The 14,841-nt window shown below is 40.1% G+C and overlaps 2 protein-coding genes across 3 annotated transcripts; one reads left to right on the forward strand and one right to left on the reverse strand.

Moving 5' to 3' along the window:
- The first annotated feature begins 1,731 nt into the window (after positions 1-1,731).
- Positions 1,732-3,813, forward strand: LOC113322443. The gene is made up of 2 exons (XM_026570522.1): positions 1,732-2,712; positions 2,902-3,813. Exons 1-2 carry the CDS (start codon positions 1,862-1,864, stop codon positions 3,536-3,538), a joined length of 1,488 nt encoding a protein of 495 aa, XP_026426307.1. The 5' UTR covers positions 1,732-1,861; the 3' UTR covers positions 3,539-3,813.
- Positions 3,814-4,108: 295 nt separating this feature from the next.
- On the reverse strand, positions 4,109-5,192 carry LOC113322445 (macrophage migration inhibitory factor homolog). 2 transcript variants are annotated; one of them, XM_026570523.1, is made up of 4 exons: positions 4,957-5,192; positions 4,667-4,867; positions 4,518-4,577; positions 4,109-4,344 (listed from the first exon to the last, which is right to left on the reverse strand). In XM_026570523.1, the coding sequence occupies exons 1-3, from the start codon at positions 5,065-5,067 to the stop codon at positions 4,524-4,526; spliced, it is 366 nt and encodes a 121-aa protein (XP_026426308.1). In that variant the 5' UTR covers positions 5,068-5,192; the 3' UTR covers positions 4,109-4,344; positions 4,518-4,523. The 2 variants fall into 2 exon arrangements, with proteins under 2 accessions (XP_026426308.1, XP_026426309.1); XM_026570524.1 differs by lacking the exon at positions 4,518-4,577 and having other exon boundaries at positions 4,957-5,178.
- Positions 5,193-14,841: the final 9,649 nt, after the last annotated feature.

Raw genomic sequence — 14,841 nt, forward strand, 5'->3', positions numbered from 1 at the left:
TTGGGAACTTGAAGGTAAATTCTAGCGTGCGCCATTTTGGTTTATTTCTAGATTGTGCAGGTATTTTAAAAATCTGATTTTGTGCAAGTCTCCGACAGAGTATTCGAAAATCTGAAACGTGAGGCTGTGACATTTCAATTCCATCTTTTGATTTAGATTTAGGAAGGGGTGTTGTTTTTTCTCGTAGGTTCAGGGATAGTACTTTTGAAGAGCAGCCAGCAGGAATAATAGCCAAAACGGGATTCTACTTCACAGGATTATCTCCACAGTTCTACTTGAATATACCGTTTCCAGAAACTGCTAAATGGATCGTGGATGGATGGATGATTAGATTCTTGGATTTGCTTTCACGTTTAAAATTGTTACAACAATGAAATGGTGATGGGAATATAGGATCTTTTGAAACTAATCTCCTTTTTTCACTTTAGATGTTAGGTTCTCTGCAACTTTAGAAAACCTTTTGAGTTTCTGATAAGTCTGATCTTTATTAGTTTTCCAATTGACAATGTAAACAGTAAAAAAGTTTCTTCTCATTTTCATCTTGCCCCTCTTGTTCACGGAATGTGCGTGACTACATATCATTGAAGGCTGGCTGGGAATAGGGACCATCTGTACCCCTGTGCATGTTCCTTACGGAATGTGCTATTTTCAGTTTGTAAGAGAAACATAAACGCTTTCCTGAAGAGGAAACCTTTTAACCACAGAAAAAATCGTCGTACCTGCTACTTAGTGCATCACCGAACTTACAAAATAATTTACTTTGCATCGTCACCCTGAATGGGGTAAATACCAGACTCCTTAAGAATGAGCATTGCCCTTTAACTTAACTATAAACCTGACGATCACTGCACAACTTTTTATCCACGCTGCAGTCGAGTAATGTCATCACTGTAGAACATTTGTGTGTCCAAGCTAAAACTTAACGTACAACTCCACCAAAATAATTGAAAGCAGGGGTTCCCCACTGTTTGTTCCAGTGATTAGAAGATCTATTCCACATTCTCCTGAACAAGGTTTCTCAGGATCAAGTCAAACTGGAATATTTTCCTAGGATAGGACCATACATAGGGTTAGTAAAGACAGAGCATATATGCTACCAAACTATCAAATTCGAGAGGAGAACTTTCTCTTCATATTTTGCTGATGACTTCTCATTGAAATGTCTCTATAAGGCATACAACTACTTTTTATGACACAAGAAAGCAAAGGCCAAATGCAACGAATAACAACTTTTTAAATTTTTCCTATAAGTTTCTCTTTGTGTATGAATGTAAAACTATACTTAGTGATCCATTATTAGATTCAAGTCAATCATGATTGTGTACTTAATCCCTAAGTAAACCATTACATCCTTAACTGGGTTACAAGATGACCAATGACCAAGTAATCTCTTTGAAAATTTTCACATTCTTTCTTAATCGGGAAAAGGTAGAATAAGAGAGGTTATTTTCATGACTAGTAGTTCCAATAATTTCAGGGGTCATCTGAAAACTGATAACCATCAAGCATTTTTAGAACGTAAAGCAATCAAAAGAAAATACAATCTAGAATCATTCATACTACTTGCAGAGATTAGAAATTGTAGGGACCAATTAGAACTAAAGGATAACAAGGAGGCCCCTGATCTGCCAAACTCTACTACTGGTTACGGTAGGGACAGCTGCAGAGAAATAATTGAGCGGCAAATCACAAATCTAACCACTCTACATTTGAACTGCTGTTGGCGAAAACCAAATTAGATGGCCTTATCTTTTGATTTATGTCCTCCATAAGCTTCTACTCGTCGTTGAAAACAACTTTTTACGCTTCTTTAAATAGGACGCATGTTGAGTAAGAATTCATAATCCTTTTTCTGCTAGCCATGGGTTCTTATTGTTCTCCTGATGTATGGGCGTGGATCCAAAGCCTTCCACCAATTACTCAGTGGAAAACAAACTCCATGTCCATTTGTATCTTTTCCTCAAAATTAACTCAAGCATCACTAGATCTCACAATAAACAAAGCCAATCAAAACTACCACACGTCTATCTCTTTCTCCATTGTTGCAGATTTGCACATCCCCATCCCTCTTTGGACCTCCAAATCTTTCAAACCTAGTATACAAGCTTCAAAGTTGTTAGATAATGGAACAAGCTGCAGCCTGTTCTGTAATCTCGTTAAGAACATACTTAACTATGGTCCTACCAAGAATATTTCATTTCTTTACATCCCTTCCTTGGACACAATTAGCAACTTCAAGGAAATCTTCAACCTTTCATTCTTCACACTTACTCTTCTCATTTGTATCTATGAAGTCCCCAAAGATCTTAGATTGGAATGTCTAGAAACCATTAAGAATCATTTGGTCGGTTCGTATTCCAGAGATACTACAAAGACACTCATGCGGTTACTGGGATCAAATATTGAAGAACAGTGGATGAGATCATTAAACCTCGCAATCACTAATTTTATTGCAGAAATGGATGAACAGAACCACATCCTAAGGACACCACTGCCATTCTCATATGCGATCTCAACAGTTGGACTATGGAAAGTGCAATTATATTGCCCAATAATAGCCATGAAACTTGACACTTCAAGCCATTTGCCTGCAAATGAACGTTTGCAGTTCTCACTAAGACACCAGCAACTGGAGGGCGTGATCCAATTCAGTTACAAGGTAGTAGTCCAGGAGAAGTGGGTTAACGTGATCGCTAACGTAGATAACATAAGGTTGGTATCCAAAATCCTAATTTCACTCGGTATGAAATTTCATCTCTGGAGATACCGGACAATTCGTAATGATTTGCTCTCATCTAAAAGATTCTGGAAAATTTTGGTTCCTGAACAAACTGCTCTAATCTTTATATCTTTTATTACTGTGAACTGTTTGTTTATCTTTGTTTGATTTACTTTGAACAGGTGTGACGTAATCCGGCTAGTGTCTGAAACTCTCATGAGAAAGCAAGGAGCTGGATCAGCAGAGAAACACTTTCCGTCACGTATATCATTGGAACTTACTCCAACTTTACAAACGAATGTGTTATCCGTGTCGGTGAGCAAATCTTCAGAGAATCCTACTCTAGAAATTGGCTTAGAAAAGACAGTAGAAGGTTCATTTGAAACACCCAATATTCTGGGGCTCAGAGCTGCAATGTCAGAAACCATGACAATGAGCTTAAAGCCGTGGAAGTTTGAGCAATCTATCTATGGATACAGCGCAAACTTGAATTGGTATCTTCACGATAGTGTAAATGGGCGAGAGGTTTTCTCCTCAAAGCCTTCTAAGATTGCTTTATTAAAACCGAAGGCGTGGTTTAAAAATAGGTACTCGAGCGCGTACAGACCATTCACCAAGCAAGGAGGAGTAGTTTTTGCAGGAGATGAGTATGGAGATAGCGTAATATGGAAAATTGATAAAGGTGCACTAGGGAAGACTATGGAGTGGGAGATAAAAGGAAGCATTTGGCTAACATACTGGCCAAATAAGCACAGATCATTCTACACTGAGACCAGAGCATTGGAGTTTAGAGAAATTGTGCATCTTTCCCTTATTTAACTACCCTCTCGAAGTTATTGGGACTTTATAATATGATTCAGTGTGCAGAAAAAATAAAATGTTGTGTGCCTCTTTGCTTATTTATACCAAATTCATGTTCTTTGAATTATTGTGCCATGTGAGGCTACGAGCCATCGTTCACGCCCACGGAATCCAGCACAAAGAAACAACCTATTTTTCACTAGGCCTGATTTCTTGCTTATCACTAGAACAAGCTTATAAAATGTAACCTTAAATAGTCGCTTATATTCTTAAATCATGAATCTCTGTTATTATGTTGGGATTACCTATATGAGAAATTCCCGCGGACGAGATTGGAATATGAATGCATAAAGAAACTCAACAGCCTAAAGCATAAAAACAGATGCAATTGACACAAGAAAAAGGAAATTGTGAAAGCTAATTATTTCTACCAATCAACAAAAGACTGGGCAATGATACATGCTATGCACCATTTTCAGGACCATAAGTATAAAATAGTTTCAAGCATGTAAACTAGTTTCCTTTGTTATCCGTGAAAACGCAATCCTATCTACTTTTATTACGCTAAAGAGAGGATGGATTAACAAGTACAAGCACATGAAGAGTTCAGAATATCATATAATTAAAATTGTTTGGTAATAACAAGATAAGGCTGCCCCTAAATATCCATGCAGAAGTGTGCAATGAGGACAATAACCACACATAAACCTAATGGCTTGCTACTACAAATAGCAATGTTTAGTTAAAGATTAAGACAAGTGGAAAACACACCAGAAGTGATAAATGATTCAGAATGTGGTTCCATTCCATCCAAAGTCAGAACGCTGCAGATAAAAGAGGAGATGAAGAATCAGGCAATCAGCACTACTTGTCAAATGTTAACTAATTCTGACGTAAAATTCAATTTCAAGCATAAGAAAAATCTAAAGAAATCCAAATAAGTAACGAAAACTAGTGAGAAATTGCCGGTGGTTATATACAGTAAAGAGCTATTTACATGTATCTAGTGCTGGTGTAAAGCATGTAAACACTGTGCAAATTCTTGACTTTGATGTGCCTAAACAAACAGAAAAATGCAATGAGATGATACACACACACTGAAACTTAATGCACCAAATTTCATCTTAACCAAATTAGATTCCTTACCTTTGTGTCATGGAATTTGAGATAGAACCTCGATTTTGGAATAGACAATTTTGTTTCAAGAATTGCAGCAATTGCAGCACTCAATTTCTTGTTTGTATCAGGGTTCAAACCCCCAATTGATACTAGCTCACCATAAGCTGTAGGTTCATCAGTACCGCCAAATAACATCGGAATTGACCCTTTAACCACAATCATCACATACTGCAAAATAAAACCAGAACCAAAAAATTCAGGATAATCAATAAGATTAGTACAGACAGAGAGATAAGGGAAGGGGGGAGATAGCATACGGATTCTGGTTTGCCAATGATGTTAGCAACGGATTTGGAAGCTTCGGAGAGGATTGAAGAGATGTCGATTTCATCGAGGCTAACATTCATGAAAAGGTTTAAGCACGGCATTTTCTCTTGTTCTTCCTCGTCGTCTTTGGTTTTTCTATTAAAACCCTCAAAATCTTCGATTTAGCTCATCCACTAATATTCAGCACTCGCGAGTCACCAGAGTCCAAAAGAAGCAAGTACCGTACTACAGCAGAATAGTGAGATGATGGCAAGGGGAACAGTTCAGATGGTTGCCGAGAGAAAATTTGACGGACCTATGCCCGTTTGCCTAAGTCGTATGAGCTAGATATCTAGTTGCTAGATTGGCCATCCACGTTAGCATGGACAACCTCCTAAACCCTATGAGATGACGAATCTAGCAGCGGAAACGCTGCACCGAACAACGTCCAAGGAAAACGTTTATCATCACAGAAGATCGACTTCTTCCCCATTTTCACCTGTTTTCACATCTCACTCTCAAACTACCGAAAAATGCATGTCCATGAAAATGAGTTGTAGAAGTTTTTTTTCAAATTCCTTCAGTGGGTTTGTCCTCCATTGAATCCTTAATCGTTTGAGAGTATTTTCGTTCAATTCCGTCCACGAAATTGATTGAGGTAATGATTTAAAATTTTAGTTTTTTTTTTCTTGATTTTTGATTATGATGAAAATTTGATGAAATTGATAGTTGATACAATGCATGATTTAGATGATATGTTTGCGTGATTTGAATGATATGTGACTGAAATTAATTTCTACAAATTTTTAGGTTTAATTTTATTATTTGTGATGAACAAAAATGAAATTTTGGTAATTTGATATTTAGTTTGATGAAAATGAATGATATTGATAATTTAGTTTGCATGGATGAATTGATAATTTAGTTTGTATGGATGAAAATAATGATAATGATTTTTTTCATGTTTGTTATTGATTGTAGTATGAGTGTGGATGATGCGTTAGATGGTTTGGAAGTAGTATCGTCAAAGAATTATAATAACCATGTATATCACGATGTTTATAAAAAAAACTCTCGCAAAATTAGCTTTAGAGGTAGTTTGAACGATATTGAAGTGTATTACAAGATTGTAGTGAAAGATAATCCGGAAGCACAACACTATTGTGATAATTGTGGCTTTTCTTCTATTTTTGAGTTTGATTTTGCCAATGGGGATAGAGCATTAGTTGAAGCCATAACTGGGAGATGGTGGTCAAAAACCAAGAGTTTTCATTTTCGGGAGTTTGAAATTGGCATCATTCCTTTAGATTGGTACATGTTAACGGGAATTCCCACTGGTGACCCTAGTAAAGAACCCGTAGTTATGCCGCTTTTGGATACTCTAACATATCCCGAACTCGATGAATTGTATTTTTCGGATGTGAAAAATCATGCGTCTTCATGGGATTCTAAGAAGAATACATTATCCTTGGCTGTCTTTAAAGATTACATTGAAAGTAGTGTGACTACTCATTTTCCTGTAGTCTACGTAATGTATACAGCTCAGAGGATCTGATGCTAAGCAGTATCGATACCTCTGTTGAACTGACAATGCTAAGTTATAAAGGATATTCAAGATCACAATAATAACGAAGAACATAAATAGAATGTAAAAGCTTATAAGTTATCATGAGACACAAGAGATTACGTGGTTCAACATTTGTCTACGTCCACGGAGTAATGAGTGATTGTTTTGTATTAAGTTGTGGTGGTTACAAAAGATCTTAAATGCTTCCCAAAGTAATAGAGAGAACTCAAGTTGAAGTAAATACTTAAGTTCTAAACATTAAAGAGGTATAAGCTTAAGACTAGATCTTCTCTCCTAGATCTTGAATGCCTCTAGTTTGTTGGTGAAGCTTGGTATTTATAGCCCATTCTTCTCCGGGTATATCTTTGCTGCCTCTGGGTCCATCATTTGCTGATATACCTTTCGTACCAATGGTACCTTCGTCCACCGCATGCTTTCTCCAGTCGCATTCCGCCACCTCAGCTGACCCACGTTCCTTCGGGAACTACCCAACCTTAGTATAGGTTGTACCTTCGTTCACCGCTAGCTTCTGCCAATCGGGTTCTGCCACGCCTTCTCTCTCCACGTGCCTTGATTCATGCATGTAGATAAGAGATTTGTGCATTTAATGCTGATTAGATGTGTCATCTACCTATGTCCCTTCGCCAGCTGCCTCTTTGTAGACTAGGCTTTTACTCTTCCCATCTCAACCATTGAGGTCTCCTTTCTTGGGGCGAGATAAAGTAGATCTGCGGAGATATCCTTTTCTACTCAGGTTCCTCTGTCTAGGGAAGGCTACATAGTTGGATTTATATGTGACCACTAAGATCGTGACACGAGCTCCACAGAATATTGGTATTCAAACTTTGCCTCTTTTCTTTCATATTCTATCGTTTGGTAGAATTATAAGAAAACTTCCGTTACGCCGCCATTTTTGCACGTACCGATTGGGTGGTCCCTACATGTCCTTTCATGCAATAACTTCCCCTTGAATTTCAGGACATCCAAATTTTTGGATTCTCCAGCCGCCTATAAGAAGGGAATAAAGAGAAGGAATTTTTATTACTTCTTCGTCGCTCTCCATCTCTTTCACTGAGATTCTGCTGCTAACTGCTCCTCTTTCCTTTTGATTCTTCGAGTGCTTTGGATCCACAGTTGATCGTACAAGTAAGTGATACTCGTTTTTTAGTTTTGATTTTCTTCGTGCTTGTCCCTGTGTCTCCTTCTTTGACTAGGGGGTTACTGATGTTGATGTTATAATTGCATGTGAGAATTCTTGTTCGTTTTTACTTGCTCGCGCTGTATGAGAACTTGGGTTTCCTCCCATTTTGTATTTTGATGATAATCCTGCCATGACTGTTCTTCATCTGCAATTTTGATCATGCGGTTAATGGCCCTTGATTTTGCCTCATGATGTGTTTAAACTGTCCCCTTTGGTTGGTTAAGTAAAACCCATGCCCAAAGTACGTCAGTTTTTGCCCCTAATTTGCTCTTGAATGAACTGCAATTTTCCTCTGCCATTGTTGATGGATAAGTTCTTCCTGTTGGTGTTATGAGTTATGAGGCTCTCGAAGAAGCCTACGCGTAAGGGTCTGAAGGTATCTTCGTCAGCTGATCCTCCCCGCGAATGGATCATCCTGATGCTACGCCATCTCCTCCTCCTGAGGATTCTAAGGTACCTGCTGGGACTGAGATGGCTATGGTCCCTGAGGAGTCCGCGGACCCTGGGGTTGAAGAAGTTGTTGTTGAAGATCTTCCTCCTCATCCTCCTCATCCTCATTATGAGCTTCAGAGGCTTCAGCTGCGTGACAAAGATAGCTTTGCTCATCTGTCCATTGCTGAGATTGCTAAGTCTTTTCGTCTTCATAAGTTTGAGATTTCCTTTGTCAATGTCCCTGATGTTCTCACCGAGTCTCTTATTCGAGATTTTCCTTACGATAAGAATAATCTTCTGATTATTGTTGGCCAATTGGCCGCGGGTATGCTCCTCCATTTGTTTAGTATAAAGGATCCTTTCTATTACGACGTCTTGTCTACCCGGGATGACCCGGCAAATAAGACTCAGGTCCGAGGAGTTATGCAGTATACTGGTAATTACCGGCATGCCCTTCGTGATAGTTGGTATCATAGTGAGGGAAAGACTACTTTGAAGTCCTATGACCCCTTTGCTGAAGGGAGATCCAAGCATGAGGATTATACCCCTGCTAACTTCAATGCTACATATGTCGATGCTATTCAGAAAAGTAACCTTCTTCCTTGAAGTGTTGGCCCTCGTCGCATTCATGTTAATTCTAGACAGATTAGGAAAGGTAATAGCCTTCGCTTGCTGGAGGAGATTTATAAGACTGGTTGGACTACCATCCCTTATTCTGCTAGGATGCCTTTGCCGAAGTATGACCGCATCCGTATTGATCATGATCACCGTTGGTCTCGTACTCCTCTTCGTGTGGTTGGTCCTTGGGCCTATGGTTTCACCACCACAGATCTTTCTGTCCCTCGTTCAGCTCGTTCTTTGCCCGAGAAGTATGATGGGTATCGACCTTGGATTTTTAATCATGTTGCTTCTCATGAGGTACCTTCGTGTTTGCTTTGGTGTCTTTGTATGATTTGATATCTTTGTCTGATTTTCTGATGGTTTTCTTTTGCAGACTGCCCCTGCTTCTTCTGCTGGGACTGCTCCAGGCTCTGCTGGTAACTCTGTAGCCACAAGGACTAGGAAGATAAAGGCTTTGGTTGAAACACCTGTGGAGGTAAGGATCATTATCATACCTTTGTGTTTGTAAGTTCCTTAGTGCCTTTCCCCTGATTCTTAGCTGATGCATGTGTTCCTTTATAGTCTTCCCAGAGGAAGGGTAAATTGAAGACTGTTATTGATCTTGATGCTTTGGATGAGGATCATAAGGCTGCTAGCGAGGTACCAGGTAACGAAGTATCGAGGATACTGGCCTCAGCCCTCATTTGGATGATATTGAGGAGGATTTTTCCAAACATAACCCTAGTCCCGTACGAGGTGCCTCAGTTGAGGGTGAGAACCTTCTTTTTGGTACTGGTGCTCAGTTGGTCGAGCCTGTTAGTGTCTAAGCCCCTGCTCCTACATTGTCTTTGAAGATTCCTTCGTTCTCTGCTCCTAGAAAAGCATTGCCCGTTATTTTTGAATCCATCATGCGGGATTCCAAGGGTCCCTTTTCTGTTGGATTTGATCATCATCATCTTGGTAGTTCTTTCGAGATAGCTTCGCAGCTGGATGTGCTATCTGCCCAGTATCGTGCAGCTAAAGACTTGTTCTTTGACCCTGATTTCCTTCTCTCCAGTCAGAGATTTGGTGAGATCCGCAGGGGTAGCATCCAAGAGATGGAGGCTTTCATGGACACCTACGCCAATTTCCTCCCTCGTCTTTCAGCATTCTCAGTAAGTGATTCTCACCTTATTGTTTTTCTTCTTAATTTGATCCTTCGTCCGCTCTTATACTCCTTCGTATGCATCTTTGCAAGAAGATCGATGTTGGCTACACCTTATTCAAGTTTTATAGAGCTAAGTGTACTCATTTGAGTGCCATGTTGGAACGCGCTCGTCAAGAATATGCGCTTTCTATTACACAACATCCTTCGTCGAGTGATGCTTCTTCTGTTGCTAAGATATCTTCGTTAGAGGACGATCTGAGGAAAACTCAGAGATCTGTGGAAGCTTGATTATTGGCTCTTGAGAGTGCTAATAATGCTGCCAAGGTTGCTGAGGATGGGCGCAAAGATGCTGATTCTGCTTTATCCGCTGAGTCCTCTAAAGTCATAGGTTTGTTTCTTCTTGTCCTTAGCTTTTTCTTCATTTTCGGTTGCATAGTCCTAAGACAACCTTCATCTGTCAGGCGGTAGCTCTAGTGAACTTAGGTATCTCCAAGATCAAGTGGCCAAGTTAACCTCCGACGTTTGATATTATCAAAAGAAATATGATAGGTTGATGAACGTAACTGTTCATAATGAGGCCCAACTTTCCCTTGAGTCTGCCCATAATACGGACTTAGTGAAGCAGATGGCGTTGCTTCGTAAGGAGTGTGACGAAGCCCTTAACTTGAAGGAGAGTCTCATTTTAAAGAAAAAGAAGGATATTTCCTTAGTCGAGAAACGTCTTTCAGCTCAAAAAATTATTCGCAAGAAGTATCATGCCGATTTTGAAGATGCATGTGCTTCCTTAGCTAAGGTCACTGCGGAACGTAATGTCTTGACTTCTGAGGTTTGTTCCCTTAAGAAAAAACTTATCGATGCCAGCTCCGTGCCTTCTTCCATGTCTCATGCATCTTTAGTAAGAAGGTTTGAAAAGCTAGAGACTGTGTACCAAGCTTTATCCTCTGAGAATGCTTCGCTCCGGATAGATGTTGATGATCTCCGGAAGGAAAGGGATACCCTTGTGGAATATCTTGATGTGGCTGAGGTGGATCTTGATGAGGCTCAGCATAATTTAGAAGAATCCCTTAGCCATGCCGGAGGTAGCTTAGGATAATTTTTCTGTAGATTCCTTTGTGTCTTCAACTGCTTTTTCTTGTTGCTGATACCCTTCGTATCCGCAGGTATCAAGGAGAAGTTGGTGGGTGCAAATGCCAAGATTAGCTGCCTTGAGGGTCAGATATCTGCGTTAAAAATATCTCGCTAGTTTGATGCCGCTGCTAAGTTCAAGGCTGAGACGCTTAAGCAAGCTAATGATCAGCTTAGCGCTCAGATGATGGAGCTCCGCCAGAAGTCTGCTTCGGATCTAAAGGCTCGGGCTTCACAGATGAAGGTGCAATTTGAGCGTTCTGCCATTGATTACATCAATGATGCCTTTATGGAGGCTGAGATCCAGGCTGAGGGAGTTGTCTTTCCCCGTCTTCCTTACCCATGATCACATTATGCTGGCTTTGTTTCCAACTGAACTTCTTTGTTGTATTATGCCCCCAGCTGAGGGGCCTTTGTTGTCTCCTTTCCTTGAAACAACTCTTCGTTACGTTCTGAACCTTTGTCATCTGCAACTTTTAAGACATGTTAGTCGTATTTTGGTAACACTATTATGGTACCTTTATTATTATATGAATATATATAGACGTGTTGTGTTTAATAATTTGCACATTCGAGTCATCACAAGGTGCTAAGGTATGCTTAACCTTTGGTGGAACATTCATCATCCTACCCAAGTATCCTTTGGCCAGAAGGTACCGTGGTGACGAGGGCTTCTACGTGGGCAATAATTTTCATGTAACCCTACGCGTTCAGTGCGATAGCTGCTTTACTTCGACAAGGTATCTCTCTTTGTGGGATATATTGCTTATTATTTTCCTTTTAGTGGGACTCATTTGCCCTTAGGATCCGAGATTGACATATGCACAGTTATGCCGTGCCTTGCCTCATCGTCAATTCTGACGGAGGGTGTCTATTCTAACCCATCTTGTATTTAATCAACATGTACTTTTTCTTAGCACAAAGTTTCTTTAATTGATTAGTTAGGTTTATAATACCTTTGATCAGGGATAGAACATGGTGGGACATTTCCCCTTCCCTTCTTCTCCTGAGTAATAACCATTCACTTACGGGTAGTACTTCTTTAGGTACATTGTGTTCCAAGGGTGTTGCAATACTTCTCCTTTGAGGTTCCTTAGGTAGTATGAACTTTTCCCGGCAATATCGTGTATGATGTAGGGTCCATCCCATGTTGGAGCTAGTTTTCCCCACTCTTTCTCCCTTTGATATGGTGGTATTTGACGTAATACGTATTCTTCAACCACAAAGTTTCTAGGAATTACCCGTTTGTTGTATTCACGAGCTAGCCTTCGTTGGTGATTTACCATCCTCTGCAAAGCCACTTCTCGCCTTTCTTCAAGATCATCAAGCTTTTCCAGCATAAGATCTGTTGTCAGGTTCTTTTCCCATGCCTCCGTTTTCGTTGTTGGCAGTATTATCTCCGTCGGGATGATGGCTTCGGTTCCATAGGTTAGCAAGAATGGATTTTCTCACGTGTCTATCCTTCTCGTAGTACGGTAGACCCATAGGACATTGTGCAGCTGCTCACACCATCTTTTCTTGTATGGCCCCAGCTTCTTTTTTAAGTTCATTGCTATTGTCTTGTTTGTGGCCTCCGCTTTCCCATTTCTCTTAAGGTATATTGGAGTAGACTTGTTTTTATGAATGTTGAATGTGTTAAATAACATGTCTATGTTCTTTCCTTACAACTGCTTTCCATTGTCAGAGACTATGGCGGCTGGTATTCCGAACCTGAAGATGATTTGCTCAAACAAGAATTTAAAGACATTTGTGTCCCTAATTATTGCCAAAGCCCTTGCTTCTACCCATTTGGTGAAATAATCCGTAGCCACGATAAAGTACATTCTTTTCGATGTCCCCTCTATCAAGGGTCCAATAATGTAAACTCCCCATTTGACGAACGACCATGGGCTGATGACCGAGTTAAGCTCCGTTGCTGGTGCTTTAATCTTCCTGGAAAAGCGTTGGCATCTTTCGCAACACCTTGCTACGTTCTTTGCATCTTTGTCCATGCTTAGCCAATAGTATCCTTGCATTTTGGCTCTGATCTCCAAGGACCTTCTTCCACTATGATTGCCAGCTTCTCCGCTGTGTATATCATGCAGTATTCATCTACCTTCGGTTTGTGAGAGGCACTGCATCAGAGGTCCAAGAAATGACCTTTTATACAGTATTCCATCTCGTAGGCTATCATTGCTGCCTTTGATTCGAGTTTTCGAGCTTCTTTGACATCTGCGGGTAGGGTACCTTTGTCAAGGTACTGGTGAATTGGGATTCTCCAATCGTCTTCCGCTTCGCCTTCGTTGCTTTCGTCTGACATAGAATGATCTTTGTCAGACTCGTCGGCTTTGTTAACTGGTTCTTCCATTCCTTCACCTTCTTTCTCTTTTTCTGCTTCTCTCATGGCCCTAATTTGGACCACCAAGGTTTCCTCAACTCTTGAGGTTAGTACTTCTATCGAAGGCTCATAGATTCTCCCAATTTGGACAGAGGTAGTGTTTCTGTCCCTCAGCGTTGATGATATGAATGCTAAGGCATCTGCGTATCTATTTTCTTTTAGACAGACATGTCTGAATGTGACCTTGCGGATATTTGATGCATGCTCCTTTGTTAACTTCAGGTACGGAGACAATATTGGATCCAGAGTTTGATATTTGAGCTCGATTTGTCTAATAACCAATTGTGAGTCACTAGTTAAACGAACATCCGATAAGCCCAGCTCATGTGCTAAACGTAGACCATGTATGACCGCCTCATACTCCGTGATGTTGTTAGTGTATTGTTCGAATTCTAACCTGAAAGCATAGATGAGTCGGTCTCCGGTAGGGTTTGTTATCACAATCCCTATGCCTGCTCCTTCTCCGTTTGAGGAGCCATCTACGAAGATTTCCCACCTTCGTGAATCTTGCGGTTCGAGGAGGTCTTCTGATTCTGGTTTATCTTCCTCCGTTCCTAGGATGTCATCTATCTCTGCTTCTTTATTGAGAGGTAGGTCTGCTAGGAAGTCTGCTAAGATTTGTGATTTCTCAGCTTTCCTTGTTTCGAAGATTATATGAAATTGTTTGATCATGGCGTTCCATTTTGCCACTCTTCCAATTTTCTCCGTGCTGTCGAGGATTTGACTTATTTGAACTTTTGTGAAAACTCGAATGGTGTGTGCATCGAAAAATATCCTTTGTTTCTGTGTTTCCACTACTAAGGCATATATGAGTTGCTCCACCTTGGTGTAATTACGCTCCGCTGAACTAAGTGTCTTGCTGATGTAGTATACGGGTTTTTCTCCCTGCCCTTGGTCTCGTACCAACACTGCACTCACATCGTAGCTTGTTGCTGCTAGGTATATGGTGAGTATCTCACCTGGCTCCAGCTTCTGCAGAATGGGTACTGATGCTAAGTACTCTTTGATTTTGTGAAAGGCTTGCTCGTACTATGCGGTCCACATGAACCTGTTTCCTTTCCTTGGCGTGTCGAAAAATGCTTTGCATTTATCTTACGATCTTGCTATGAATCTTCCCATGGAAGCTTGATGTGATTTTCAATGTTGTTGTAGTAATAAGATTCGTTCAAGACTTGTGAAAGCAGATTTTAGACTTAATTTTAAATAAAAAATATAGGAAACTTAAATAAAAGTGATATGAAAAATATGGAGAAGACTGGGGCTATGGATTCCACTAATTACCAATATCAAAGTGATTTATATTCTCTATTATAATTATGCAAATCCTTCATTCAAATTGATTCTTAATATTGTAGAAGTTGATTTTTTAGGAATAACAATTGTAAATCGAAAGTATGGGACATCAAAACCCTAGGCTAGCATGCTCCATCAATTGAAATAACAATTG

The sequence above is a fragment of the Papaver somniferum genome, chromosome 11 (genome assembly GCF_003573695.1).
Source record: "Papaver somniferum cultivar HN1 chromosome 11, ASM357369v1, whole genome shotgun sequence".
NCBI classification, from domain to species: Eukaryota; Viridiplantae; Streptophyta; class Magnoliopsida; order Ranunculales; family Papaveraceae; genus Papaver; species Papaver somniferum.

What these genes read in the sequence shown, in the direction of transcription:
- LOC113322445 (XM_026570523.1), bottom strand. Translation starts at nt 5,067, where the DNA reads ATGCCGTGCTTAAACCTTTTCATGAATGTTAGCCTCGATGAAATCGAC. An exon ending in TCATTGGCAAACCAGAATCC is followed by an intron (nt 4,868 to 4,956) that starts GTATGCTATCTC and finishes TTTATTTTGCAG; the next exon opens with TATGTGATGATTGTGGTTAA. An exon ending in TCAAATTCCATGACACAAAG is followed by an intron (nt 4,578 to 4,666) that starts GTAAGGAATCTA and finishes CTGTTTGTTTAG; the next exon opens with GCACATCAAAGTCAAGAATT.
- LOC113322443 (XM_026570522.1), top strand. Translation starts at nt 1,862, where the DNA reads ATGGGTTCTTATTGTTCTCCTGATGTATGGGCGTGGATCCAAAGCCTT. An exon ending in GCTAACGTAGATAACATAAG is followed by an intron (nt 2,713 to 2,901) that starts GTTGGTATCCAA and finishes TACTTTGAACAG; the next exon opens with GTGTGACGTAATCCGGCTAG.